The following is a 26643-nucleotide window of genomic DNA, read 5'->3' on the forward strand; positions in this document are numbered from 1 at the left end:
CTAGAGTTCAGCTACAAACCGACCAAAGTCTGGATGCGAGCTATGTGGAGCTGCAGAAAGCAAGAGACTAATATCCAGTACACCGAGATCATTCTGTTGCGGAGAATGCCAAAGTCACAAGGGTGGAGTGACATTTTTCTCTCTAGCACCATGCAAACTAAAGAATAGAATAGGGTTCCTGAATTCTCCTTCATGTTGAAGTGTCAAATAAATGTAATGTCTTAGTTTAGTCTTAGTTTAGTACGGTTAGTTAGTTTGCACATATACAGCAGGTAAAATAAGTATTGAACGCGTCACCATTTTTCTCAGTAAATATATTTCTAAAGGTGCTATTGACATGAACTTGTCACCAGATGTTGGTAACAACCCAACTAATCCATACATACAAAGAAATCCAAACAAATTAGTTCAGAAATTAAGTTATGTGTAAAAAAATGGAATGACACAGGGAAAAAGTATTGAACACGCTTCCTGAAATATATTTAATACTTCGTACAAAAGCCTTTGCTGGTAATGACGGCTTCAAGACGCCTCCTGTATGGAGAAACTAGTCGCATGCATTGCTCAGGTGTGGTTTTGGCCCATTCTTCCAAACAAACAGACTTCAAATCTTGAAGATTCCGTGGGCCTCTTCTATGAACTCTGATCTTCAGTTCTTTCCATAGATTTTCTATTGAATTCAAGTCAGCTGATTGGCTGGGCCATTCTAGCAGCTTTATTTTATTTGTCTGAAACCAATTGAGCACTGTTGAGGCCATAATCCGGAAGTGGAAAGAACATGGCCACGACCAGGTGCTCCTCGCAAGATTTCTGACAGAGGAGTGAAAATAATTATCAGAAGAGTCGTCCAAGAGCCAAGGATCACTTGTGGAGAGCTTCAGAAAGACCTGGAATTAGCAGGTACAATAGTTTCAATGAAAACAAGTAATGCACTCAACCGCCGTGGCCTGTATGCACGCTCACCACGCAAGACTCCACTGCTGAAGAAACAGCATGTTGAAGCTCGTTTAAAGTTTGCTGCACATTTAGACAAGCCTGTGAAATACTGGGGGAATATAGTCTGGTCAGATGAGACCAAAATTGAACTCTTTGGATGCCATAATACACACCATGTTTGGAGGTCAAATGGCACTGCACATCACCCCAAAACACCATACCAACAGTGAAGTTTGGAGGTGGGAGCATCATGGTGTGGGGCTGTTTTTCAGCATACAGCACTGGCAAACTTCATATGATTGAAGGAAGGATGAATGGAAAAATTTACCGAGACATTCTTGATAAAAATCTGCTCCCATCTACCAGGATGATGAAGATGAAACGAGGGTGGACATTTCACACAGCCAAGGAAACTCTCAACTGGTTTCAGAGAAATAAAATAAAGCTGCTAGAATGGCCCAGACGATCAGCTGACTTGAATTCAATACAAAATCTATGGAAAGAACTGAAGATCAGAGTTCATAGAAGAGGACCACGGAATCTTCAAGATTTGAAGTCTGTTTGTTTGGAAGAATGGGCCAAAACCACACCTGAGCAATGCATGCGACTAGTTTCTCCATACAGGAGGCGTCTTGAAGCCGTCATTACCAGCAAAGGCTTTTGTACGAAGTATTAAATCAATTTCAGTAAGCGTGTTCAATACTTTTTCCCTGTGTCATTCCATTTTTTACACATAACTTAATTTCTGAACTAATTTGTTTGGATTTCTTTGTATGTATGGATTACTTGGGTTGTTACCAACATCTGGTGACAAGTTCATGTCAATAGCACCTTTAGAAATATATTTACTGAGAAAAATGGTGACGCGTTCAATACTTATTTTACCCGCTGTATGTCATATCTAAAATCATTCAAAATCATTGGAAAACATATGTTCTGCTATTGCTAAAATATGTACAGCTTAACCATCATAAAAAAACTAGTGTACTTAACCTGTGTTTTGTGTTTTTATTCAAAAGGAGTTCTAATGGTTAGGATTAGGGGTTAGTGTGTAGGATTTGGCAGCATCTACAGGTGAGGTTGCAGATTGCCACAATCGGAAACTTCTCCTGTGTGCCAAGTGTGAAGGAGGTAGTGCTCCTACACACTTGGCACATGGTTGGCATAAAGCCCGTTTTTGGTTTATCCATTCTGGTCTACTGTAGAAACATGGTGGCTGTTTTACACGAAGTGGACCAGCTTATGTAAAAATATTGGCTCATTCTAAAGTAACACATGCTATTCTTATTTTAAGGTTATTATACACGAAGAAAACATTGTAATTAATACTATATTCCAATGCTGCCAATAGATCCTCCTAAATCTTACACACTGTACCTTTAATGTATTCAATTAGGACAGCTACTTAAAGTGAGATAGCCAAGATTTAGTCAGCTCTGTGGCTGATGAACCACAAATTGCAACAGGAAATAAAACCCAAACTTTACTGATCAAAAACATGGATACCATAAAATACTATTCAAAGCAAACAATTTGCAATAATCCACTGTGAAATATGTCTATCTCCAGATGTTACAATAACCTAATTGTCCTGCATGCACATATTCTTTGTACTTTATACTTCACACCATGAACTTTTGCACATCCCCAGGTCAATATTTGGCACCTTCCTTCAAAAGCAAAGTTTACGTTATTGTAACCCCACAACTGAACACAGGCAGAGCCCTAAACTGGAACCTATGAGTAATACACTCCTCAAATCATGAGCTTGCTTTTCACTGAAAAGTTGTACATAAGCGTAGCATAGAAAAGCTGCCGAACCCCACAGTATATAAGGTAGCACACACCTATGTCTGCCATCCCTCCCCCTTTGGTGGAGGGCTCTGCCTGTGCTTATAGAACTAGGGTTGCAATACCGTAAACTTTGTTCAAACTCACACAGGCTCTGCCCTCTTCTGGACTCTATGGGTTCAGTGGGTGAAGCTCAATGAATGCCCACGCCATGATATAACATCGACCCGACCACAGTAATCCTAACCAACTATACGTTAGTCACCGCAGCCCACCTACTTCTTTCAAACTTAGGCCGCCAAAGCAGAGAAGTAGGGGGCTCAGCAAACCCAGGTAGTACCTAACAGAACTGGGTAGAGCCATGCTTGCAGGGGTCAAAAGACAAGCAGTAGTTACCCTGCACACCACATTGCCCAGTTCAACAAGGAACACAAAATGCCCAGAGGGGGGTCAAGTGCAATACAACCAACTCACGCCCTGCCTTTTCACCAGTCCTGTCTCTTTCCAGTGAGCACAGACCCTGAAAAGAGCCCAACATGTCTATGAAATAGAACCGTATAAATGGACAAGGCATTGATCATGATGCTGCCATACATGTCCTCCACGCTTACCCCACCGAACAGGGACGCATACACTGTCATGCTGCAGGTAGAGTGTGAGCAGACCACAGTGGGAGGAGCTTTTCCTGCCTGCCAATTGGCTTGGGAGATGCACTCACACCGCAACCCTGCCAAGTGTTTCTTGGAAAGTGCTTTACGGACCATGTCATCCTAGAGGCACAACAGCTCTACAGTGTACATGTTGGGGGTTGGCGTTAAATAGAACATGTCAATGATCAACTTGGCAAAGCAGATGTAAATTTTGATTGCGGACACTCATGCAGGAATGTATCGCTTGTGCTTCATGGCATCCAAGCGGAGGCTGGCAGACCACGTGTACAGTAACCACATATGCAGCTGCCATGAACCTTAGCATGGCGGTCAACACTGTCACCGTCACACCCCATGGCAGTTTGCCAACTGAGTTCTAACTGAGTGGCCAGCATCCTGCAGATACTCCACTTATTGGTGTGGTAGGGGGCTGCTCTTCTGCTGGAGGTGCAGGGGGCCAGGGAATAGCCGAATGACAACTTATTGTACTTGTAGATACTCTCCCTGGAAGACGACACACATGTATTTTCTGTGTTTTAGAGCCCCCCTAGAGCACCCGATGGTAGTGAACCGATCACCTGGCTGAACCAGCTCCAGTAACTGCCTGATGGTCAGCATACATATCGACTTGCGGGCAATGCGCGGAGATCCAAAATGGGTCTGAAGTCTCCCGTCTTCTTGGAAACTAGGAAGTACACATAGCAAAACCATCTCTTTCTGTCGTGAGTGGGGACAACAGATATAGTTGTCACAGCAGTTACAGTTTCCATAACAGGTCCCGGAGCTCTGCTACTCTCTCCGCCTGAGAAAAATGTATCCACCTCCTCGACCCCATGAACGGGGGAGGGATGCTGCATAACTGGATAGGATCCAGTCTTAGTGTCATGTTCACCCTTTCTGTTAAAGCGCAGATGCATCACCACTTCCTGTAAAACTGTTCTATGGCACAGCAGCTATCAAACCATGATATCCTGTCTCGGCCCTCTCTGCAGCCAGACCCTCCGTAAACTGGAGGCTGGACAGGCCAACGTGGAAAGGACAGAGCCAGTTATGAGGTCTGTGATGGCACCACTGGCTAGCCTGTAAATGCAGCAGTGGACGTTAAACAGGTCATAATTCCCTCTCTAATATATATTTTACATTGCCGTGAAAACATCTCCTCCAAACAACTGTATTAAAAAGTTATTAACTTTCTCACATCTCTTACATTTGAACACATCATGATAACATTATAATGTATCTTCAATCAATACTAACTTTTACTGAATCACATCAGAAGTACCATGAATGCTCGGGGTAAAACGGTTCACAAAAGTCGAAGTTCGGATTGTGCACGGTTTTCAGTCACAGGTTGGGGAGACTGCGGCTCAGTGGTAGAACAGGGTCGTCCTTCAATCAGATGATCGGCATTTCAATCCCCGGCTCCACTAGTCCATGTCGATGCATTGTATAGTATGTGCAAATTTACTTGGCAATAAAACTCTCTTTCATTCTGTTGCGAAGCCCTGTGACGCTGGGATAACCAGTGTTTGACATCCACAAGACAAATATCATGTTTATTGAGACATGAATGCATGCTGTGTCCTGTGTCCTTTGCATAGAGAGCTGTGCGTCACTTGGGCAGAAACGGTGCCACAGCCAATCAGTCGACATGCTGAGAGAAGGACCCGGACCTCGGCAACGTACAGTAAAACCTTGTGTCACATCACCGTCGCATTAACTCACCAGCTGCCCTTGCATCTGACAGCACAGCATGTCTGATGACTAAGGCTGGATGGTTAAGTAGGTCCATCCTTTGATGTAACGCTTTGGTCCAGAACAAGAAAGATAAACTACTGGACAGGTGGCCATGAAAACTGGTATGAATACTTGTGGTCCCCAGAGAATGAATCCTAATAATTCTAATGGTCCCTCGAGCTTTGATCTAGTGCTACTGCCAACTATTTCCCCCCATTGAATAACATGAAATGAATGGCTGCATTTGAATGAAATTCTTTCAGTGATCCTTCACTTTTCCCGTTAAGCCACTATAAAACTGGTGCTACAATTTCTATTTGGAATCAATAAGTATCAGTGTGGCTTGCCATGAAACAGACATGAAACAGACCCACAAGTTAGCATTGCCCCGGTTCTCTCAACAAAAAGACAAATATTTGTGGCTTAGAGGTAGAGTGGTTGTCTTTCAATCGGAATAACAAGATACGTTGTTCATAAACGAACACCACTGCCATAGGTCAAAAGCTATCATTATGGGCTACGAACAACCTGTAGTCTCATTTCGCCATTTTCTAGCAACCGCCTTTTTTAAGAGGCATTTATTATTTACTGTACAAATCCCTTTAGCTTGTGTTAACCGCAGCCTTTTTTTCAGGCATCTATCTAAAGCTATCTACAGCTTTTACTTTTCATAATACTTTATAACATGTTTAAGTGATTTCTTAAGATTTCTTTTTTAGTGTTCATATTTATAATGGCAAATTTGGCCATTTATATTGGCGAACCAATGATGATTGGTTCAATCCCTGTCTTTGGCTACTACTTCTCATACTACTGCAGCTTCTAATACAACTACTACTGCTTCAACTACTTACTACCACTGTGTTCAGCGGTATCCCAGGTGGTGCTAAAGCAAAGTTAAAACATGAAACCTGACATTTCTCCAATTCCGTTGTCTTAAAAAGATAGATTTTTAAAAACTTACATCACCTTACTTATTATGAACTGACATATCTTTTTGTATCACTATTAATAATATAATATTCCATGGTAACCAAATCCAGCAAAGTTGTACACATGCCAATGCTGAACAAGTCTGAAGCACTCTCACCTAGGTGACACAAAAATAATTGAAAAATGTCCACTTCAGTGGTGCTTCTGAATTATCACTGCTTCTAAGTAACATTTCAAACAAATCACTTTTTCCTCAATCAAATGTGACTTTGTTGTCTGTCTTCCAGGGACCCCCTGCTGGCTTTGGGGTTACGTCCTGGTAACGTTCATCTCTCCTTGTTAGATTACATGGTTCAGCGTTTGATATTGGCTCATGGCAATGTTCCTCAGAACACGGCTCCTACAGACAAAGTTAATCTAGATGTTTCTCATGCGCCATCATTCAATGCAACTCCAGTGCTCTCTAATATAATAGCCCGTATTTGCAATGCAGTTAAAAGTCTTTCTTGCTGATCACATCATGACAGCCAGCATGTCTCATAATCATGCCGGGTGCTGTTTCAGTTTCACTTTATTATTCTTGGTAGATTCTCAATTCTGTTGAGCTAGCAGGTGGCGCCAAAGCGACATCAAAACCGGATATTTCTCCCAATTCTGTTTTATTTTAGATAAAAAAGACTTGCCTTACTTATTATTAACTTCCATATGTCTTTAATGTAATATTTCATGGTAACCAAATTCAGCAAAGTTGTACACGTGGGGATGCTCATCTAGCCTGTAGCAGTTGATACAATTTCACCTGTAGGTGGCACTAAAATATTTGAGAAACTGTTGTTGTAGATATATAGAGATAGATAGATAGCTACTTTATCAATCCCGCAAGGGGACATTTTTTTTCACTACAGCAGCATTTATGGTACAGGTAAAGCCATAAAAATATGGCACATTGCAGTTTCGGGCTTTGAAAGAAGATTGAATGACTCCAACACCATAAGAGTTATTCAAAAGCTGAATGTGAATGCATTTTAAGCTTGAATGTGAGTTGTAAGAAAGCAAATACACCCCGCAAGTCAATGACCTGTAACCTAACATGTAAGCTGTGTACTAACACAGGGCTCTGCTCCCACTTTGAAGATGAGTCCCTGCACTTCATTTGGGCACTTCCCAGGACCTGTTTCTGAATGGAAGTTCCACATACTTTCAGGAACTGAAAAAATGTTCATCGTGATTGGTCTTGCAGATGCAACACCACATTTGACATGGACGACAACAACAAATACTACTACAGTGACCACCGTTGTACTGCGTCTGTATGGGACAACTGACTTTTAAGTCCCGGTGAAACGGAAGTTAGAGCGTCTTTCAGCTTGTGTACTTTGAAATGCAATAACTGAACGGTGTACAGTTGGAAGAGGGATTTAAAATCAGTTCCTTGGCCTTTGATTTGATTGCTATATTGGCGGGCTTAGAATGTTGCCCATACGGAGCTACCTATTGTTATACATGCACAATATGACAGAGGACCTAATCTAAAAGGGTGAAAATGCCTTTTTTTTAATTGAATGTAGATATTTAGAAGAAAAATGGGGAGAATGTTCAACCAAAACCTTTCAAACTTTGCAAAACTAGACTTGGTGGCTGCCCAGCTGTTTCAGTAAAACAATGAGAATTTTTTCAAAAGTAAGTAGGCTATATTATCAGGATGCAACGTGTCAATGTCTTAATCCCTGCAGCACACTCATGGACCTCTCACTTGGTTCTGCTGTATAACACTGGGCGCTGCAGTGTACCCTGTATTAAGGGGTCAAATCATATTTTGCCGACACTGCTTTTCTGTGCCTCCTGTTGACTCACTGACAGCCGTTATATAATCACTGCACTGAGGCCAAGCAACGGACCGAATGTGCACACAGACGGCTGACTTGTTTCAAGTTTAACGCCTCGTGTCCGTTTCCCCGCCGACAGGAGGTCTCCTCACCGGACTGTCATGGATGTGTCTGAAGCCACTGACCATCCTCTCTGTCTCTCACCCTCTCTCTCTGTCTCTGTCTTTCTTTGTCTCTCTGTCTTTCTCGCTCTCTCTCTCTCTCCCGCTCTGTCTCTGTCTCCCTCTCTCTATCTCTGTCTCTCTCTCTCTCTCTCTCTCTCTCTCTCTCTCCCGCTCTGTGTCTGTCTCCGTCTCTCCCTCTCTCTCGGTTGTGACACCGCGGGGAAGTACTTGATGCATACGAATTGGCTTTGACACATTGCGGAAAAGTGTGTGTGTGTGTGTGTGTGTGTGTGTGTGTGTGTGTGTGTGTGTGTGTGCTGCTGCTGCACTGAGTAGCCTACAGAGGCGAACCGGACTCGAGCGTCTCTGTCTCCGTCTCTATCTGTTTGCGGCAGATAGAAAGCCGGCCGACATGTGTCACGCGGGTCTCATACTGCGGGGAGAACGTGGAGGGGAACTCACCATGTTGACTTCGGACACCATGTCGATGCTGGCGATGTCTATCCTCATGCCAACATCCACAGGGGCGCCTATTGGGAACATGACAGCAGAGTGTAAGCACGGGGCTCCACAGCTGAACGTTAGTCACATGAACGCAGAGGACAACGGGGGAGGGGGGCTGTTACCTCCAAAATCAGGCCGCAGACGGATGTCATAGCCCTTCAGCAGCTTGTCCACCGTGGCTTTCACAAATGACATGTTGCTAGGCTCGTTGGCTCTGGTGACAGAAATAAGGCAATGTTACGGGGGCCCGCCTGACATAATAAGCCTACACATGACAGTATGATCAGATCTCACCTTTGCGCCCCACGGACTACGGACGCCCACAGGGATAGGCAGAAGAGCCCCCAGCATCCGCGCTCCAGAGTAGTCCACATCACTAACTCTGATCCTTGCCGACGACTTTGACACAAGGTCTCCGGGATGCAACTTAGGCTGCAGAATTATTCCAAGTGCAAACGCATGCGCGTCGTTTTTTAATAAACGTCCAAGCGTCACTGGCAAAGGTGAGACAAAACGAAAAATGGGGATGAAAATGTAGCGCTGCGGTGAAAAAAAAAAAAGAAGCAGCCTATAGGTGCGGGGAGCTCACTGTGTCTGTGAGAGGGGATGCTGGTGTGTGCGGCGGCACATACATCCTGAGAGCGTGCTAGACGTCGATACACAGACCAGCCTCCTCCAGAAGACGCGGAAGGGTCCGGAGCAGATCTGCGGCAAAGCTTTCCATCCGCCTCCCGCTGCCGCGCAATGTGAACACATTAAATAATGAGCAGTGAGCGCGCGGCTCCCCGGTCACCTTTAGCACGCCGGTAGCGAGGGAGGGAGGGAGAGGGAGAGGGAGAGAGGGAGAGGGAGAGAGAGAGAGAGAGAGAGAGAGAGCGTCATGCAACACCAGCACGTCTGAGGAGCTGCGCATTTTCGGGGCTCCACCGGTCATTTCGCGTCAAGAGCTGCACAGCAACTTCATTATTATTTTTTTTAAATCCCAAGCGATGCATAAAAAAAAAAAATGCAACGCACGACTAACTGTGAAGAGACGAGATAAAATATGCTGCATGGGACCCAAGATGGCTTCTCTCTGGACCGCAGGGCGTGATGGGAATGGATAACTACTCTGCATTTAACCTGTCACACATTGGCAGCAGAATTAGAGAACCGGTCAGGATTATCATTATATTTTCATTTTTTTACATTGTCACAATTACAAATACAATGCATCCTCACAGCCTTCTGCCACTCCTGGAAACATATTGTTTAAAGAGCTAAGGAGACATGTGAAGGACACTGCAGCTTCTACCCAGACCCTGACAATAAACACGCCTGCACCACCAGAGCTTCATAAGGAACTCTTCCAGTCGGCTAAACCCGTCTAGGCTATATGTTTATAATCATAATGATCAATTTGGTGAATGAAACACTTCTCATTGATCACAAAGTGCTTTGCAGAGGAACAAAAACAGAAAGCAGTGACAGGATACTTTATTGTATAGAAAATTATTGGATGGCTGTAATCTAAGGAATTGCAGTTGACACAGTAGTCTGACTGCTTCTGCCTCACACTGACACCATCATGTTATGACTTTACTTTATGTTGCACAAGTCTTTCTGAAAAAATATATATAATTATATACCGAAACTACTATACACACACATAAAGTATGTGCAGTATGTGTAATGTCAGTGTATTATGAGTTGTATAGTTAAGAGATTTCAATTAGATATCATTTGGAGTGAACAAATATTTTAATTGACATGTTTACAACAGGATGAGAAATGTGAATAGCTTTTGGCCAGTCCCCATCATAAGACCAACTACTTTAAAGGGCTGATGAAGCCATAAGAGGACATCTGGTGGTATGGCAGCACGGTGGGTATTGTCTCTTAGTATGGTGATGGCTCAGTGCAGCACCGCATCTCATCACCGAGGCTCAGTAGACGGGTACCAACGATGTTTATTAATCCTCCACTGTAGAGCCCTCCTGTCCTGGCCAACGCACACACAACGTACAAGTTTGTAATGTTTCCTTTGCTCCTCTGTAAAAGTTTTCAAGGACTTGGCACAGGAATTATGCCTTCTATAAAGGTTTCTTAGGAAACTGAGCTTTTTTTTTTAACCATTCATGTCATGTTTACAGTAGTCCCTGCAGCTTAAGTTATCTCTGTCACAGGACTATTATCATAGACATCAAACTCAATCCACGGTTCTTAATTCTTAGTTTTCATGTAGTATATACACAATGTGAATGTTTTTCATTCATATTGTGTACACTATTTAACTGTTCTGTATACTGCGAGTACTGTTAGAGGCACACACAATTCCATATCATCTTATCTTACAAGAACTATAAACAATTTAAAAACGTAAAATGCATAATATATGAATGGTGTCCTCAGATCTGATTGACTAGAGTGCAGGAGGATGAATAATCTTACGCTTTAATAATCATACAAGTGTCAGGTGATACAAACTGCAAAAACTCTTTGCAAAAGCCATTATTGTGACCTTTTGTTTTTTTTATTTAAACTCTAATCTACACAGCATGAACTGTTTCCTATCCGAAGTGAAGAAACTGGCAACATTAACAATCACACAGTGCCACCTAGTGGCCGTGTGGAGTAGCATCCCATAAACACTCCTCCCCTGCTGGAAGTCTTTTAAGTAACTGAGCAACTTAGTTTCCCTCTTTGACTGTCTCCTCACTGGACTTGTATTTGCCACTGCTCCTTGACCTGTCTCTGATATTTCCTACTTGTCACCAGCATCAGAGACTCAAGGCCCAGCCATGCCTCAGCCTTTGTGGAGGCCTGACTCCAAACTACTCTCCCATCACCGTACATCACTTTGTATGACACGGGTCCTGTCACCGGCTCCATGATTCCCAGGATCCATTTGGGACCAAGACTAAAGTTCAGGGTCAGTACCGAGTCTCCTGGTTTGAACCAGCGTCCGTTTTGTCATGATCTCTCATTTGTCTTCCTTGTTTTTCCTGAACCTTCATGTTTAGGTACGGGTGGATCAAATCCACTTCCTCCCGAGAAGCAGCTCTGCTGGGGATAGAGCTGTTGTCCATCATTCTTTTAAAGGTTTGTAGCATTCTCTCTGCTTGCTGGAGGCATGGGAGGGTGCAGAGGTTTCCATTCTGGATACCGAGTTATGTTTCCTCACTACATAGGGGGCATATTCCACCCCTGTTAGTTCTGATAACCAGCCTCTGTGTACCAATTACCTTACCTGAGAAAGTATTGGGTCCTTGTCTGTCCATACTTGATCGAGGGTTAGGTTGGGTTGGAGACGTGGCTTTCTTGGTAAAGTCACGAGGGGCTCGGGCACATGGGGAGCATTCGTCTAAAAAGAACTCAGAGTTTCTTTCTTGGAAAGCAAAGCTTGTTGAATTCCCCCCATGAAAGTACAACAAAACCCGGGAAAATAAAGTTTTGAAAGTTTAAAAGTTTAAACCAATGGGGTGAAAATAAATGATAGCAATAAAAATATTATAAAATAATAAAAAGGGTTTAAAAAGAACATCGGAGCAAGCCAGGCAGCGGGAGTAGCTGTTAGATTAAATAAATGTGCCATCAAATGTGCCATAGTATGCTCTGGCTGCCATCTCTCACAGTCCTCCATTGATTTTAGAAGGGGAGGTGTAGAATAATTCCAAAATAGCTAAAATAGACAATCCTAAACATTATAAAATGTTCCCCGTCTGCATGCGGTGATTAAAATATGTTGTTTAACTAACAATGATTAGTTAAATATGTGGCCCCTATACTGTGTGGATCTGAAGTAATTATAGAAGAAAAAAATAGTTAAAAACATGCAAATGTGTATATAGAAAAAACAATGTCAAAGTATATAAACACACAAGGTTAGTAAAACACAATATAACATAGTTAGTAAAATAATTTCATAAATAATTGAGAACAAATATTAATATTAAACATTTGATATAATTCCACGGTAGAGGGCTGCCTAAAAAGTGGGAGGGAAAAAGAGACACATAAAAGACAAAGGGTGATGGTTTAGGTGTGGGGATAAAGGTGAGTCTTTTTTCCAGTATCTCCAGATGTGCGGGTGTGAGGGAGAAGGTGGAGCAGAGGTTGGTTATGTTGGAGGTGTGGGGAGCTGTATGATTACATTCCTTCCAGTTACATGTTTAGTTGTTGTTTCCAGTACCTGAACGACATCCCGTGGTCCAGTGGATAGAGTCTTTGGGGTTGACCTGAAAGAGAGGCGGGTTAATCTCTGGTTAGAAGTTATATTTGGCAGAAATAGTGGTGTCGAGTAAGCAATATTTGTTTCCTCTGATCCAATGTATTTGAGAAGTTTATGATTGGGATGTAAATGGTGGAGTTAGGAAAGGTGATTTGGCTGATGCGTGGTGGGTGTATGACTGACAGTTGTTGAGACCTACTGAAAGTATGATGTGTAGTGGTTCTAGACTGGGAGGGACTTTCTTAAGTATTGCAGTGATGTGATGAAAGGTGGCTCCGGGGTAGCTGTCTATCTGAATGTGTGGGTGTCTGAATGTTGGGGTACGGGAGAGGTTCCAATTGTCTGAATGTGCGAGGGTGGGCGTGTGGTTCCGTGCGTCCTGGGGAGCCAGGTGGTCCCGCCGAGCCCCTGTTGGAGTTTGAGGTGGATAACTCAGGTGTTGGGGGTGAAGTCAGCATATGGCTTTTCATTTCTCCCTTCATCATCATCATGGTTTCATTATCCACCTCAGCGATCGTTTTTGTGTCAGCGGTCTCGACGGCCCACAGCTCTGGCTCCCTCTGCTGCTGGTTTGATGTAACTGTAGATGGGAGGGGGAAGATCGAGGAGGGTAGATTGTTGGAAGGATGGGTCGGCTGGTTCTGGGAGTGGGGGAAAGTCCAGGGGAGAGGGCGGACAAAGGGAAGCAGCCTCCTCCATTTGCGGGACCTTGGATGTGATGTCCCACACTGTGTTGGTGGAGGTGAGCTTCCTCAACAAGCAGGGATGGTCTCCAGTCCCACAGCAATCACTGTGTCGTAATCTTCTCTTAGTCTGACCATGTTTGTGTGCATGCAAGTGGCTGTGTTTGGTTGAAAATTTAACTGTGTTTCATTGGGTGATGAGGGCTTGATGAAGAAAGTGAGTCTGTTTACCTTTCTCATCATGCCCCGTGGATATGTGTTGTTGTTAAATGTGTTATTGAGAAGTTATGAGTGATGGATAGCTTGGAGAATGTCTTGTTTGTGAGTGAGTGTCTGAAGATGTATTGTGCGGGTTTGAAGGCTGTCGATTCTGCCCCGTGGCATTTCCTCCCCAGGGGGAGAAGTCAGTGGTGAGAATCTGTTTTTGAGGGTTATCGTCATGTTGGGATTGCTGTGGAACTGGAGAAGCTATAACGAAGAATGAAAATAGTAGTAGGAGTGTTAGTCCCGGCTGAATTATAGATGCTTTCCACAGAGAAGTTTGAATCTTTTCTGCCTCCAACACGGAGCCGGGGTGAAACATCCAGCAACACAATTAAAAAGGCGTGTTGAGCCACTGGAGAGATAAAAAATAAAACGATTAAAACAATTTAAGAAACTTAAGATCTGTAGAGGAAGAAAAAAAGGTTTAGAGGGGATACAAGGGTTAAAAGAGAGAAAGAGAGCAAGTTTTCTTGTGCAATTCTTTGTTGTACAAGAGTAAAACAAGTGAAGGCAAAAGATAGAGAAGAAAGGTGCAGGAAAGGAGAGGGGCTCTTATTAATAGCAGAGTACAAACAACTGAATGGTTGTAAACGGGTAAAATGGGGCGTTTTAAAAGCTAAAAGGTTAGGAAGAGGTTTGGGAAAGCTTCCTCTACAAAGTAAAAGAAAAAGAAAAATTAAAACTGGAATGAGAAAAATACCTGTTGGGTTTAGGTTCAAAACAAGGGGGGTGGGGGTTGAGGTTACGGTTAGGATATCCGAGAGAGATATACAGTATAAATCAAAAAAATAAAAGCAATAATTAAAACAATTTTTTATAATGAAATGAAATGAATATAACCTGGTTTACTGTTAAAATGAGTGGTTGAGGTCAGGGTTCGGTTAGGGTTTAGGCACAAGCGTCCAAATACACAAATAAGGTAAAAGAAATAAGAAAAGATAAAAAAATTTATAAATGAACAAAGGTAAATATTTTTAAATGAAAAAAAGGACCATAAAATAATCCAAAGGATTGAAAAAGTAAAATTATCAAGATAAAAATATAATATACAAGCACATACAATTTCTAAGAGATAAATAATAGGAGAGTGAATAAAGGAAACTAAGAGATAAGAAAAGCAAAACTACACATTATTTTCATGTAATCAAATATATGCAGATTTTAGATTTAGGACCGCCACATCATTGTCTGGAAGACCTCCTTCGTGTACCGATTACAAAACCAGTTGCGGTGTTGAAAATATTCACCCTGTCCTCTGAATTTAGGGTTGGTTAGGGGTTGTAATTTAGCTCTCACCAGGAGATCTACATTTCTATTCCTCCTGTACGCTGCAATGATACTATGGTCCTGTAGTACGATTGGGGAGGTCAGAGGTCACCACTATTGGTTAGGTCTGTTGAAATGTTCTCTGACGTTTTCTAAGGAAGGTCCTAGAGTACCCTCTGCTGGCCAAAGCTAGGAATAGCATCCTGACAGCAGAATTAAAATCATCCCGTTTGGTGCAGTTGTGACTTGACTAAGCCTGCACAAGTGTGATTCGGATGGAAGCTCATCTTTTAGAGCAGAGCGTGAGTGTCTGTCTCTTTAAAGAACACGTTTACATCCAGTGTGGGACTTTGATGGAAGTGGTGGTGTCCAGAAAGTCCACAGAGGTCAGACTGCTGGTGGATTTGAGTTAAGTGAGGTATTGTGATTGTTCAGCGTCCTTAGAGACATCCTCTCTCGAGTGTGGCCACACCCCCCAGATGTCATCTAGAAACCTGTAATAATATAAAGGATTTCTTTGGACACGATGATAGGGCTGAGGTTTCCCATTCAGCCATGAAGATATTAGCATATTCAGGAGCAAATTCTTTTTGTTTGGATGTTTCTGAAACATATTTTGTACGGCTTGTATGCCCTCTTTGATGTCAATAGTAGTGTGGCGACTGTCTATATCAATAGTGAATAGGATTGAGAAGTTCTTTCACTATGTTGGCAAAATGATAGGTGTCCTTGATATACTGTAGCTGGGGTGTGTGGTCGAGAGAGGATTGAGTAAGACGTCCAGGTATTCAGCAGCGTAACATGTTTCACTGCTGCAGTCAGACACAACGGCTCTACCTAGAGGGATTTCGTGTGGTTTGCTCCACTTAATAGGGTCCTCGTGGATTTTTAGGGAGCATATAAAATAGTCTGGCTCTGGGTTCTGAGCAGCTCAATAAATAACATTTTTGTTTTGTATTCATGAATTTTTTTGGATAATTTTTTTCACAATTGGAATTGTTTCCGGGTAAATAGGTTTAGTCAAGTTGGAGTAATATTTGGGATTGTTGAGTCTGTAACCATCCCATAAATATTGTTCTCTGTCTATAATGACACCTGGTTAGGTTCGGGGAGAAGTTGACTTAAGGTATGAAGATTTCAGCCAGGGCGAACTTGTATTTAGCTATTTTCAAAGTTCTCTGTAGCTGTTTAATGTCTCTTTTGGACCCGGTTGTTTAGGCCAAAGAACAAGATGATTTTCTTCCACTGTCACCGTGGATGTGGCTTTTTCCAGCAGCATTTCAGTGTGCCTGAAGTTGGCCCCCGGAAAAACATCAATCTGTAGGTCTGGGATGGTGCATGGAGGGATTCTGGTTATGTTAGAATCTCCTATAATCAACCATTTTCTGCCCACACTCAGGCTCAAATCTTGTGATTTTCGGGAGGTGGTGAGATGTTTGGTGGGTCGGCGTATCGTAGGTGTCTGGCTGTAGCTGCCAGAGTTGGATTCAGACGGGTCTGGAGAGCTGTTTGTTGGCTGCTGGTCCTGATGGGAGCCAGTCTGATTGACCGCACGTAGTCAGGAGTCCAAGCGTGTGTCACTGTGTTGGCTTCCTCATCATGTGACTCCAATTCCTGTGATGATAGTTCCATGATGGAGTTCGTTGTGGAGGCTACACATCCATAGCTGTGTGGGGGGGCCGAGGTGAGGGGATTGTAGGTGGATCAGCCGGCTCCCTGGTGAAGAGTCTTTGTGGTTGGGGGTGGGGTTGTTGAGGAGTGGGTGTGTCTGCGGCCTAAATTTCTTTTGGCCCAAGCTGAGGCCACTTCAATGGGGCCGTGCCAGTCATGTGATGAGTTTATAGAGTTTTTCTATTTCAACCTGGATGACATTTTCATAGTCACAATTTCAAATTTTTTTTTGCATTCCCTTCAATCAACATCTATGGAGCAACATTCGGAACCATCTTGTTGATGGTGAGGGGAAGATTTGAGGCCGAAGTCTGGGTCATCAGATCTGGGTCTATTCTGGTTGTCATTGTTGTGTTGAGGTCGTTGGCGGGGGGGAAGGAGGCTGGGTTGGTGACTGTGGATGGCGGTCCATTCTTCATCGCGGTCACGGTTATACATTATGGAGCTAGCTAGCCGCATTAGCACGGGGCCTTAAAGGGACAGTTTCACAGAGTATTTTTGCGTATTTCTGTCTATAGGCTTACATGCAAGCGTTGGTTGGAACAAGCTGATGGAATCGCGACATTTCGGTTCTTAAAATAACCTTATTCAGGCTGCTTGTTCTTGTAGGGCGAAACATTAAAGTTGGGTGAGAGTGTCGAAAGGGTGGCAAGTGTTGAAAGGTACGGACATTAGCGGGAAAGGGGGGTTGACTTGTGTAGAACTTCCGGGGGTCGGGGTCATGAGCCAGAGTCCACTTTGTCCCGTAGTTGGTCCACACCGCCATCTAGTGTCAAGGGGTACAAACGTGCATTATTCATTGATAGATACACACACACTGTTTGTTTTGGGCCTCTTTTGTTCCAAATTAACTTTGTACTACTTACTGAAACAATATTTAATTTTGTTTTGTTTGTTTCAATTCTGTTGTTTTAAATGTATGTAATATCCATTTTTAGCTACAATCTGAATTTGAAGTTTTAAATCATGTAACTTTGATTTTTATCAGGATGAATTCAGTTCAATTGTGTTGTTTTTCAGTGTACATCTTGTCCTATTTTTTATAAATCCAATCATGTAATTAAATATTCAACTGTGTTTTTCTATGTGTAACGAATGTCTATTGAGGCCTGGTAAATCATGCTACATTAACTGTTTAAAACATTCACATGTGACTTCAGTGTAGTCACTTAAGGGCAGTGGCGGGCCTGCATTTTATAGCTGGGCCTTCAGTGCTGTCCTACTACAGTTGAACCACCTCCTAATAACCTCATTATGACGCCACAGCTACGGTTACTATTTGTTTCTAAGTAGATACGTGTAACAATACACGTATTCATATTAAACCGTTCAGTACGAGGCTTACGAACTGAACAATACTAGTGCATTTGGAAAATGCAGAAGCTTAAATTGTGGGAAATATAATGTTCTCGGTGGACTGTGCTCACGCAGGAGACAACGGGCTGTGTGACCTTCGAACCGAGAAACAAAAAAAGCCAAAACAAAACACAGCTGATGCACCACACGTGTGTTCTGGGAGGCTATGCTAAACTAGCTTAGCAGGAAAACAGCAGCACACAAGCTACAAACTCTCCCCGCAGCGTTTAGCTGTTTCCCTACTGATTCTAACAGGGCTAAAGCAATCGCCACACAATCCCCATTTCTCCAGACCATAATTCTTGCTTTGTAAAATAAAACAGATACACGAATACGCGCATGACGGATGCTTCGTCATTAACGGACAATGCATATAGTCAAAATCAACGTAATTAACACAATGACAAGAACAAACTCACAAGAACCAGTCGCATACATTTATATGACAACAAAGCATTACAAATCGATTCAGCAACACTGTGGCGCTAAAACACGTATTCATCCACACACTAAAGAGCACGGCCCATTCAAATATTATTCACATCAGAGGGAACAATATTAACCATATCATAAAAATGACACGATAGACAAATTAACACAGTAGTAACGCTACTGCAGAAGTATATATATATATATATATATATATATATATATATAAAATGATTGCAGAACATCGGTTCGGTTCAGTTCCAGCCAGAGGTCCTCCTGTGAACGTGTTCCTTGAGTTATAGATTCACTCGGGTCTCCCCAAAAGTTTTCAAAAGCATAGCTTCTAAGTGTCCGGCCGTGCTATGGTGTCTTGTTGCTGCCTTGGTTAGCGTAGCTCCAAACACCAAGACGCTCAGTCGCAAATAAAACGCATTCTTAGCCATAAAATGTGCAACGCTTCTCCGATGCTGTCAACCACAAATCCTTTTCCTGGCTGAGTCAGGGGGTGGTGTGGGGTTGGCCGACCCTTTCTTACTTTTTTGGACATATCCGTCTCCAGAAAGGCGTTGCCAGTAACTCCCAAATCCGTTTCTCCTCCTCCTTCAGCCATTGAGTGTTAAAAAAAAACAAAGCTACACCAAGCAAAACGCTAAAAATGTCATGGCAATGTCATAACTTCTTACATATCTTTCAACTTGAACTCTTACTACTACTACTAAGTTCTGCTAGCTAGCTTCAGCTTCACAACAGTGACGCAAGCCCACTGACCAATCACGCCGCACGTTAATGCTGAGCTGCACGTTAATGCAGACGTACTTGTAGGCCACCTAGACAGCTCTGGCATGTCAAAGAATACGTCCAACATGTCAAACTAAAAATCTGATTGGTTGAAGACTATGACAATCAACAATATCGTCCCAACATACTTAAACTGCAAAGGCTTCCTAGCGGGCCTCTCTTCTTACCTAGAGAAATAGGGGCTGAATCTGATTGATAAAAGCTCTCCTTAAAACAAGCTGCACTGGAAGCAGCGCTGCAGGCTGGAAGCAGAGCAACTGAGGAAGACAGGAGCTGTGCAATGAGAAAATTAGCTAATGGGAAAAATAAGTGTATTTATGAAAAATTATGAAATAGCTATAACTTTGTGATTCTGTTTTGGCCAGCAGAGAAGGCTTTGCCAACCACTGATGCTGGTAGTGGACTGACTAGGCTCCCCTGATGGTCTTTGAGCCCACCCACACTATGATTTCTCGCCACTACTAGAGGGAAGTTGTTACCACATTAATCAGCGGAACATATTCCAATTACTACTAAGTTGTATCCCACGAAACTGATCACTGGGCGCAATTTTTATGTTCTCAAGCTCAAGTGTAGTAAATGTTTTGGTAGTATCCGCCAGAAAAAGAAAGAGCTTTTGACCTCCTATCATTCAGCTGCCTGGCCAACTTGCTCGTCATTGAAGCCGGCTTTGAGCGAGCTCTCTTGGATGTGTGTGCAGATCTGCGAGTGCAGCTGTCAAAGACTTGCTAGTCATGCCAGCTGTGCTATGCGAGTGCCATGTTCGACAGTCCCCCGCTGTGCTTCAATGCCTCTCCTGCATCAGTCAGTGCGTCTACGTGCCAAAACTTGTGTCTGTAACAGACAGTCTGTACACGTCTCTCCAGGCAGTTGAACTCAACATAAAGCAAAAGAGGATATTGGTACAAAGCTCTCAGGAAAAAAAAGGACCTTACGACAAGCAAATCAGATCTTTTCGACATGTGTACAAATAAGGTAATATCGAGATATTTCATTTTTTTTCCACTACTTTGACTTTTACATGTCTCTGGAAACACAACCTCTGCTTTATCGTTTTCCTTTGTACATCAATTGTTTATTCAGAGAGAATTAAAGGATGCCTCTGACACTTTGATAACTCAGGACACTTCAATGAACAGTTTCAAGTAACCAACAGCATTTACCATTTGTTTTGATGTAATGGAGAAAAAAAACAAAAAAAAGGTTCGGGCATATGCCAGACTTTCAACAAAGACTAAAAAAGAGAACCTACTACTCCTCCTCCTGATGCTGGTATTTTCAGGTGTTTTAAGTAGCTAAAATGAATGCTTTTAGCTACTAAACACATCAATAGTCCTACTTATTCAGACAGTAGATAAAGTAGTAGCCAAAGTGTTCATCTTTTTCCACTAACATTTTTACTAGTTTTATTTCTCTGCCTTTTTATTGGATAGTTTATTCTATTCTTCTGAACTTATTTATTCTTTGTTTTATTTCAGTTTTTTTTTAATCCAATACTGTAAAGCATTTTGAGCTGCATTTGATATATTAAAGGTACTCTACAAATAAAGTTATTATTAATAAGTTGAATTATTTTAGGAAAATTGCTTGATTGATACCACTATGCTAAATATAAGGCTGGAGCCAGTTTACCACAGTTAGGGAAACTGCTAGCTTGTCTCATTCCAAAGATGTGCACCACTAAAACATTTGTTTGTTTGATCTGTGCATGAATATAAATGTAAAAACGTCAAGTTGTGGTTTAATGAGGAGTTTCGTACTTGCAACAGACATGGAAGGAAGTCACTGCGCATAGCTTAGTAACAGCTCCTAAATAGCTGCTTTCTGTAGCTTTGTATTTAATGTACAGACATGAGAGTGACATCAATCTTCTCATCTAACTCTCGGCAAGAAAGTGAATACGCATTCTTCTGAAAATGTTGAATCCGAGGGTAAGCTAAAAAATATATATATATATATATATATATATATATATATATTAAAGGAGGCATAACAATTTACGTTTTCCAGTAAAGACTGAATCTAATTATGGAAAATGATTGACGCCTGAAAACTCTGAACTAACACACACACAAAATACTTATATTTAATTAGTTTTTAAGATCATTTTGACTGCGTTTGGCAAGATGAGTTTTATTTCACAATTCTCCTGAGCGTTGTATATAGTAAAATTTACAACCCAATAAAATCAATCTATATGAGAAGCGGTTGTGGGAAAGAATTGGCACTAAAATAACAGATGTTTTCACTCAATGGAGAAAAGACGTGTGTGTATGTGCGTGGGGGGTTTCCTTCACAAGGGCAGCTTCTGGTCAGTTAACGTTAACACAAATTAATTAGTGCTGGCCATGCAGTCCATGAGCTATGAGAAGGTCAGGTAACCTTGTGTTGCTGTGACAGTACATATAATGTACATGGCATTGGAACCTGACACCAGTGGCGGGCCGTGCATTTTATACCTGGGCCTTCTGCGCTGTCCTACTACAGTTGAGTAGGACAGAGAGAATCTATGGGGTATTGTCAAGAGGAAGATGAGAGACACCAGACCCAACAATGCAGACGAGCTGAAGGCCGCTATCAAAGCAACCTGGGCTTCCATAACACCTCGGCAGAGTCAGTCTCATCGCCTCCATGCCTTGATGATGCAGTAATTCATGCTAAAGGAGCCCCGACCAAGTATTGAGTGCATACTGTATACTGTACATGGACATATTTTTCAGTAGGCCAACATTTCTGTATTAAAAATGGTCTTATGTAATATTCTAATTTTCTCAGATACTGAATTTTGGGTTTTCATTAGCTGTAAGCCATAATCATCAAAATTAAAAGAAAGAAACGCTTGAAATATATCACCTTGTGTGTAATGAATCTATATAATATTTGAGTCTCACTTTTTGAATTGAATTACTGAAATAAATTAACTTTTCGATGATATTCTAATTCATTGAGATGCACCTGTATGTTCCTTTTGACTGATCGTATGTTTCTTGTGTGAAAAGTAACTCCTAATAACACCAGTCAAAGAAATGTAGTTGAATAAAAAGTGCAATATTTGCTTCTGAATCGAGTAGAAGTATCATAAAATGGAAATACACAAAAAATACAGGTACCTTAAAATTATACTTACAGTACTTCAGTAAATGTACTTACTTTTAACTAGTGACATTGGTGTGACATGTTCCCTCATTTTGACTTCCAGGCTCTGTTCTTGCATGTCATTCCATCACCACTCCTGTCTGCCTCGTTGCTTCAGGATGTCAGCAAATTGTCATATGAGTCCTTTTTGTAACAGTCACTTGGAAACCATTGACAAATGATGTTGTCCTCAGAAAATGCTCATATGGGTTTTAGAAGACTAATGGCGTATTTCGAAATTTCGTATTTTTTATCGGAATACTTGTACATTACACTAAACACAGTATAGTGTTAATGTGGGTTGGCTGTCCTTTCTCAAAGGCACATGGAGTGACATCAACAGTGGACCCACCCTGTCAACCATGATCCACTGTGCGTGTAAGCGATGTAAATATGCCCTGAAGATAAGTATACCTTGTAAAAACACATGTAAAAAAAGTTATTGAATCTAATATAGCACCATACAATCTCTCTTGCTTCTAATAAGATCCACACTTTGTAGATAATTAGGTTATTGCTTGTGTTTCCACACTGAACGTCCTGTACTCGTGATATTTTATGCTACCATGGGAAATCTAGACGCAGTATAATGATAGATTACATGGCAACGAACAACAGCCCGCATCTCACACATCAAATAGAATATAGGAAGAGAGCACGAGGCGGGTAAAAAAAACGGAGAAAAAGTACTCCAGTACTTTCGACCTGTGAGCAGTGTTCCATGTGAACATCACAACTGAGCGCAGAACAAATGAACCAGTGGGTCCACAAGGGAACAAGTTCAGCACTACTGCATACAACTCCAAAAACATGTTTAAATAAGCCACCAGATTAATTTAACATTCAAAAACAAGATCATTAAGTGACTTCCAGTGATCAGTCCAGGGCAGAAACCTAATAAAGCATGGACGATGCACTTAACACAGAGGCAGGATGACAAAATGACACTTTAACTCACCAATGCTGAAGGTTAGATGAAGAGGAAATAGATAACTGTTCTTCCTGTTCTTCCTGTGGGCAAACCTCAATTTTTGGCAGCCCAGCAGATGCTGAATCAACTGTTTTGCGGTGGAGAGCAGGCCCAGTGCATTCAATCAGTGTTGAAGTTTTGATCCTCTTTAAGGTGGAATTTCTCTGCTGCCGCCAGTACAGGATTTGTGATGATTTTCAGCAGACTGTGTGAGTGTCAGCTAAAGTCTTGTCTAAGAGGCTCTTGAGGATGAATGATAACACCCTGAGGCCCAGAGTGGAGGCACAGAGCACCCTACTCAGACCTCAACTTTCTCCTGATTCCCCAAAATGGCTGTGGTTTCACATCAGACTCAGGGGAAGGACAACAAAAAGTGAAGAAAAAAAACCGTAAAGTGTGTGAAAACTGCTATTCTACCTGAGAGATGATGGTGTTGCAACTCTTCTTCATCACCAGTGCCGGAGTAGGTGACTCATCTGCTCTGTCGTGAGTACAACCGAAGGCTGAGTAAGACACTTTTAGGCGACCGAAATTATCCATCATGAGCTGAAACACTGACTTAAAGACAAAAAACATGGACAATTCCCAAACCGGACAACGTCGTGGTAGCGACCTGTCAATCACACGGTAGCCGCGCCCTAAAGCATACTCTGCTTTATGGTCTATTTGACTCTAAATGGACCATAATTTAATAAATGAACATCATGATGTTTTCAAGAAGACTTGAAGCTAGAGATTGAGACCATAAACTCATGTTTACAATGTTTACTGAGGGAATAAATCAAGTGACTTCGATACAATCAGGCTTCTTTTTGCAACCAGAAGAGTGGCCCTCTGATGGCCATTAGTTAGAATGCAAGTTTAAGGCACTTCCACATTGGCTTCACTTTTCAGACCCAGAGGTTGCCGCCAGAACAGGTCAGCCTTTGACAGGACATGCAGTATGCTCAACTGATGCAATCTTCATCTGTCCTCATGTTCTCAATACAATAGATCAGATTAACATTTCACTGCACATTCCGCAGATGTTTTTGTACAGTTTAATATTTCTGTACATATAACAACAGAAAGTTTATTCTTGACCTTGAAGTCGTTGACACTCTATGCTCAATGCAGCACCTGTTCTGGAGCTTTTGTTTGTGCCACCTCAGCTGATTCGGGAATAGACATTCAAATTAAATCTGTTATGGGCACTTTAGGGACTTTTCACTCATGCTGGCCTACAAGTTAAGAATGAAAAGCTATAGTTGGAAGCAGTAGTTGGAAAACTAACAAATCAATCTAACTATAAGATCAAATGTGGCAACCCCATCTGCTGAAGAAAGCTGCAATTGTCTTTTTGTCCAGGGAACCAGGGAGACGTTAACTTCCAGGGTTGGCCTACAAAAAGAACTCGTCTCTGTAGCCCTGTATTTAGCACTTAAAAAGAGTATACAGAATGAGAAGGTGACATAAATTAGTGATTGAATTCAATAAAAAATAAACAATTGGAAATAGAAAATCCCTGCGTGGATCAGGGAGCGTGGGTAGACAAGCAAGTAAACGACAACACCTCATCCCATGATAACTGAATGTGTTGACATAAAAGGTTGGTTGATAGATTACAATGTACGGACATATCATTTATTTTGTCAAGACAATATTAACACCTTTGTAAAAAGAAATAAAAATGAAAAACACAAACATTGATTTGGTTGTTTTGAAACTATTCTGTCTATCCTTTGATTTAGCTAATCTGCTTTGAATTCACAATAACTCAGTGATCTGGATCAGTACTGTTTCCCTTAAGCACATTGCTATGAACCAGGAAATTGACTTCTGCGTACTCCAGGAGAAAAACACTGAGCTGATTCATTTGTGTTTTATTTTCTAATGACCCAATTTCCCATGTGTTTAATAAATGAATTAGATAATCAGCTGGCTTGGCTTTGTATTATTGCTCCCGGGTGCTACAATGGTTTTTGCAAATTCAAAACAAAGCATTACTACATTAAAAGCCTGGTTGTCCCCAGGCATGAAGCAGAGAGACACCAGGGAAACTCTTGTTTGCAATGATGACTCTGCAAATCCTTTTAAACAATATGATAATTCTAAACTGTTCCAATGTGCGTGTGTGTGAAACTGATGCGATGCAGCAGAACAAATCTGCCTGATTTTCCTTGTTTCACACCAATGAGGTCAAAGTCTATTTCTATATCCAAACCCTAAAGTTTCAATACAGCTTTTTACGTATTCATGGATACAAGCCAGGGCACTGATTTCCAAACACGGTGCAAGCAGATGAGTTCAATAGGCAACAGGACATTTACTATGGCTGAAAGAAATAATATGATTTGGGAGAAAAAGCTGAATTTTAGAAGCTTTTTAAGTGATTTCTGCTGCAATTGACTGATGGCAGGCAGCACTAACACAAGGCATCTGACATATCTAGTGCCTGGTATGTTTTGGTGGTAGCCAGCAGAAGGTTCATACATGAGGATGTTACTGCTGTCCAGGGGGTTTCAGTCCTCAACAAAAACAACATGTATGTGTACCCGTCAGTGCGTTTGGTTCATCATAATATGAACAGCATGCTGTGACACTGAGTCACTCTCACTCTTCTTTTGAGGATCTAAGTTTCATCTCTTTGATCCAGTCCAAAAGTGTAACATCTATCCCTCCCTGCATCCCCCCATCCATCTGTCCATCACAACTATTCCATCGAAAATTGTTTATAAAAATGGGTTTCCCAGCATTTGCCAACCCGTGATGGAGCATTTCAGCTGGAGGCCCACAGAGTCAAGCCCTCCCTCTCCAGAGATCTGTTTCTGGCCTTCTCTCGTCTCCCTCTCTCTCCCCCTCCATCTGTTTCTTTTTTTTGTCCTCTGTGTGTTTTGCTCTGCCATTTTCCTTGTTGTGAGGTGGAGCAAAGGTTACAAATACCTGGAGAATGGTTGGAGAGCAATATTGACTGTGTGTGTGTGTGTGTGTGTGTGTGTGTTCCTGTTCTCCAGAGACAAACTGAAGAAACCTATTAGAAACAGCTGCAACTACCCTCTGCTCCCCATGGAACACACACACACACACACACACACACACACACATACACACACACACATTTTTTCTCTCCTTGTAAGGATACTACACATGCCTAACTTTTAATCACCACGACCTTTGATATTGAAAATTGTTTGCAATATTTCATTTGACACTCTTAATCTTAGCTGGAACAGAGGTTGTGAGGAAATATGACGCAATAAATCACGTTCTAAAGATCAGCGTCTGATTGCTGTGATATTTCTCAGTTGGAGGAAAGTGGACAAAATGACTTTCATCACTTG

The 26643-nt window shown here is 41.9% G+C and overlaps 1 protein-coding gene across 1 annotated transcript in view; it reads right to left on the reverse strand.

Annotated features, from left to right (window-relative positions):
• The window catches only part of gabrb1 (gamma-aminobutyric acid type A receptor subunit beta1), a 52873-nt gene extending 43270 nt beyond the window's left edge, over positions 1–9603 (reverse strand). The window contains exons 1-3 of the mRNA XM_031866714.1: positions 8836–9603; positions 8664–8755; positions 8500–8567 (exon numbers count right to left, since the gene is read on the reverse strand). Of these exons, the coding sequence (XP_031722574.1) occupies positions 8500–8567; positions 8664–8755; positions 8836–8915 (240 nt within the window). The 5' untranslated portion in view covers positions 8916–9603. The remainder of the gene's footprint in view (positions 1–8499; positions 8568–8663; positions 8756–8835) is intronic.
• Positions 9604–26643: the final 17040 nt, after the last annotated feature.

The sequence above is a fragment of the Anarrhichthys ocellatus genome, unplaced genomic scaffold (assembly GCF_004355925.1).
Source record: "Anarrhichthys ocellatus isolate YVR2014 unplaced genomic scaffold, GSC_Weel_1.0 scaffold36, whole genome shotgun sequence".
Lineage (NCBI taxonomy): Eukaryota > Metazoa > Chordata > Actinopteri > Perciformes > Anarhichadidae > Anarrhichthys > Anarrhichthys ocellatus.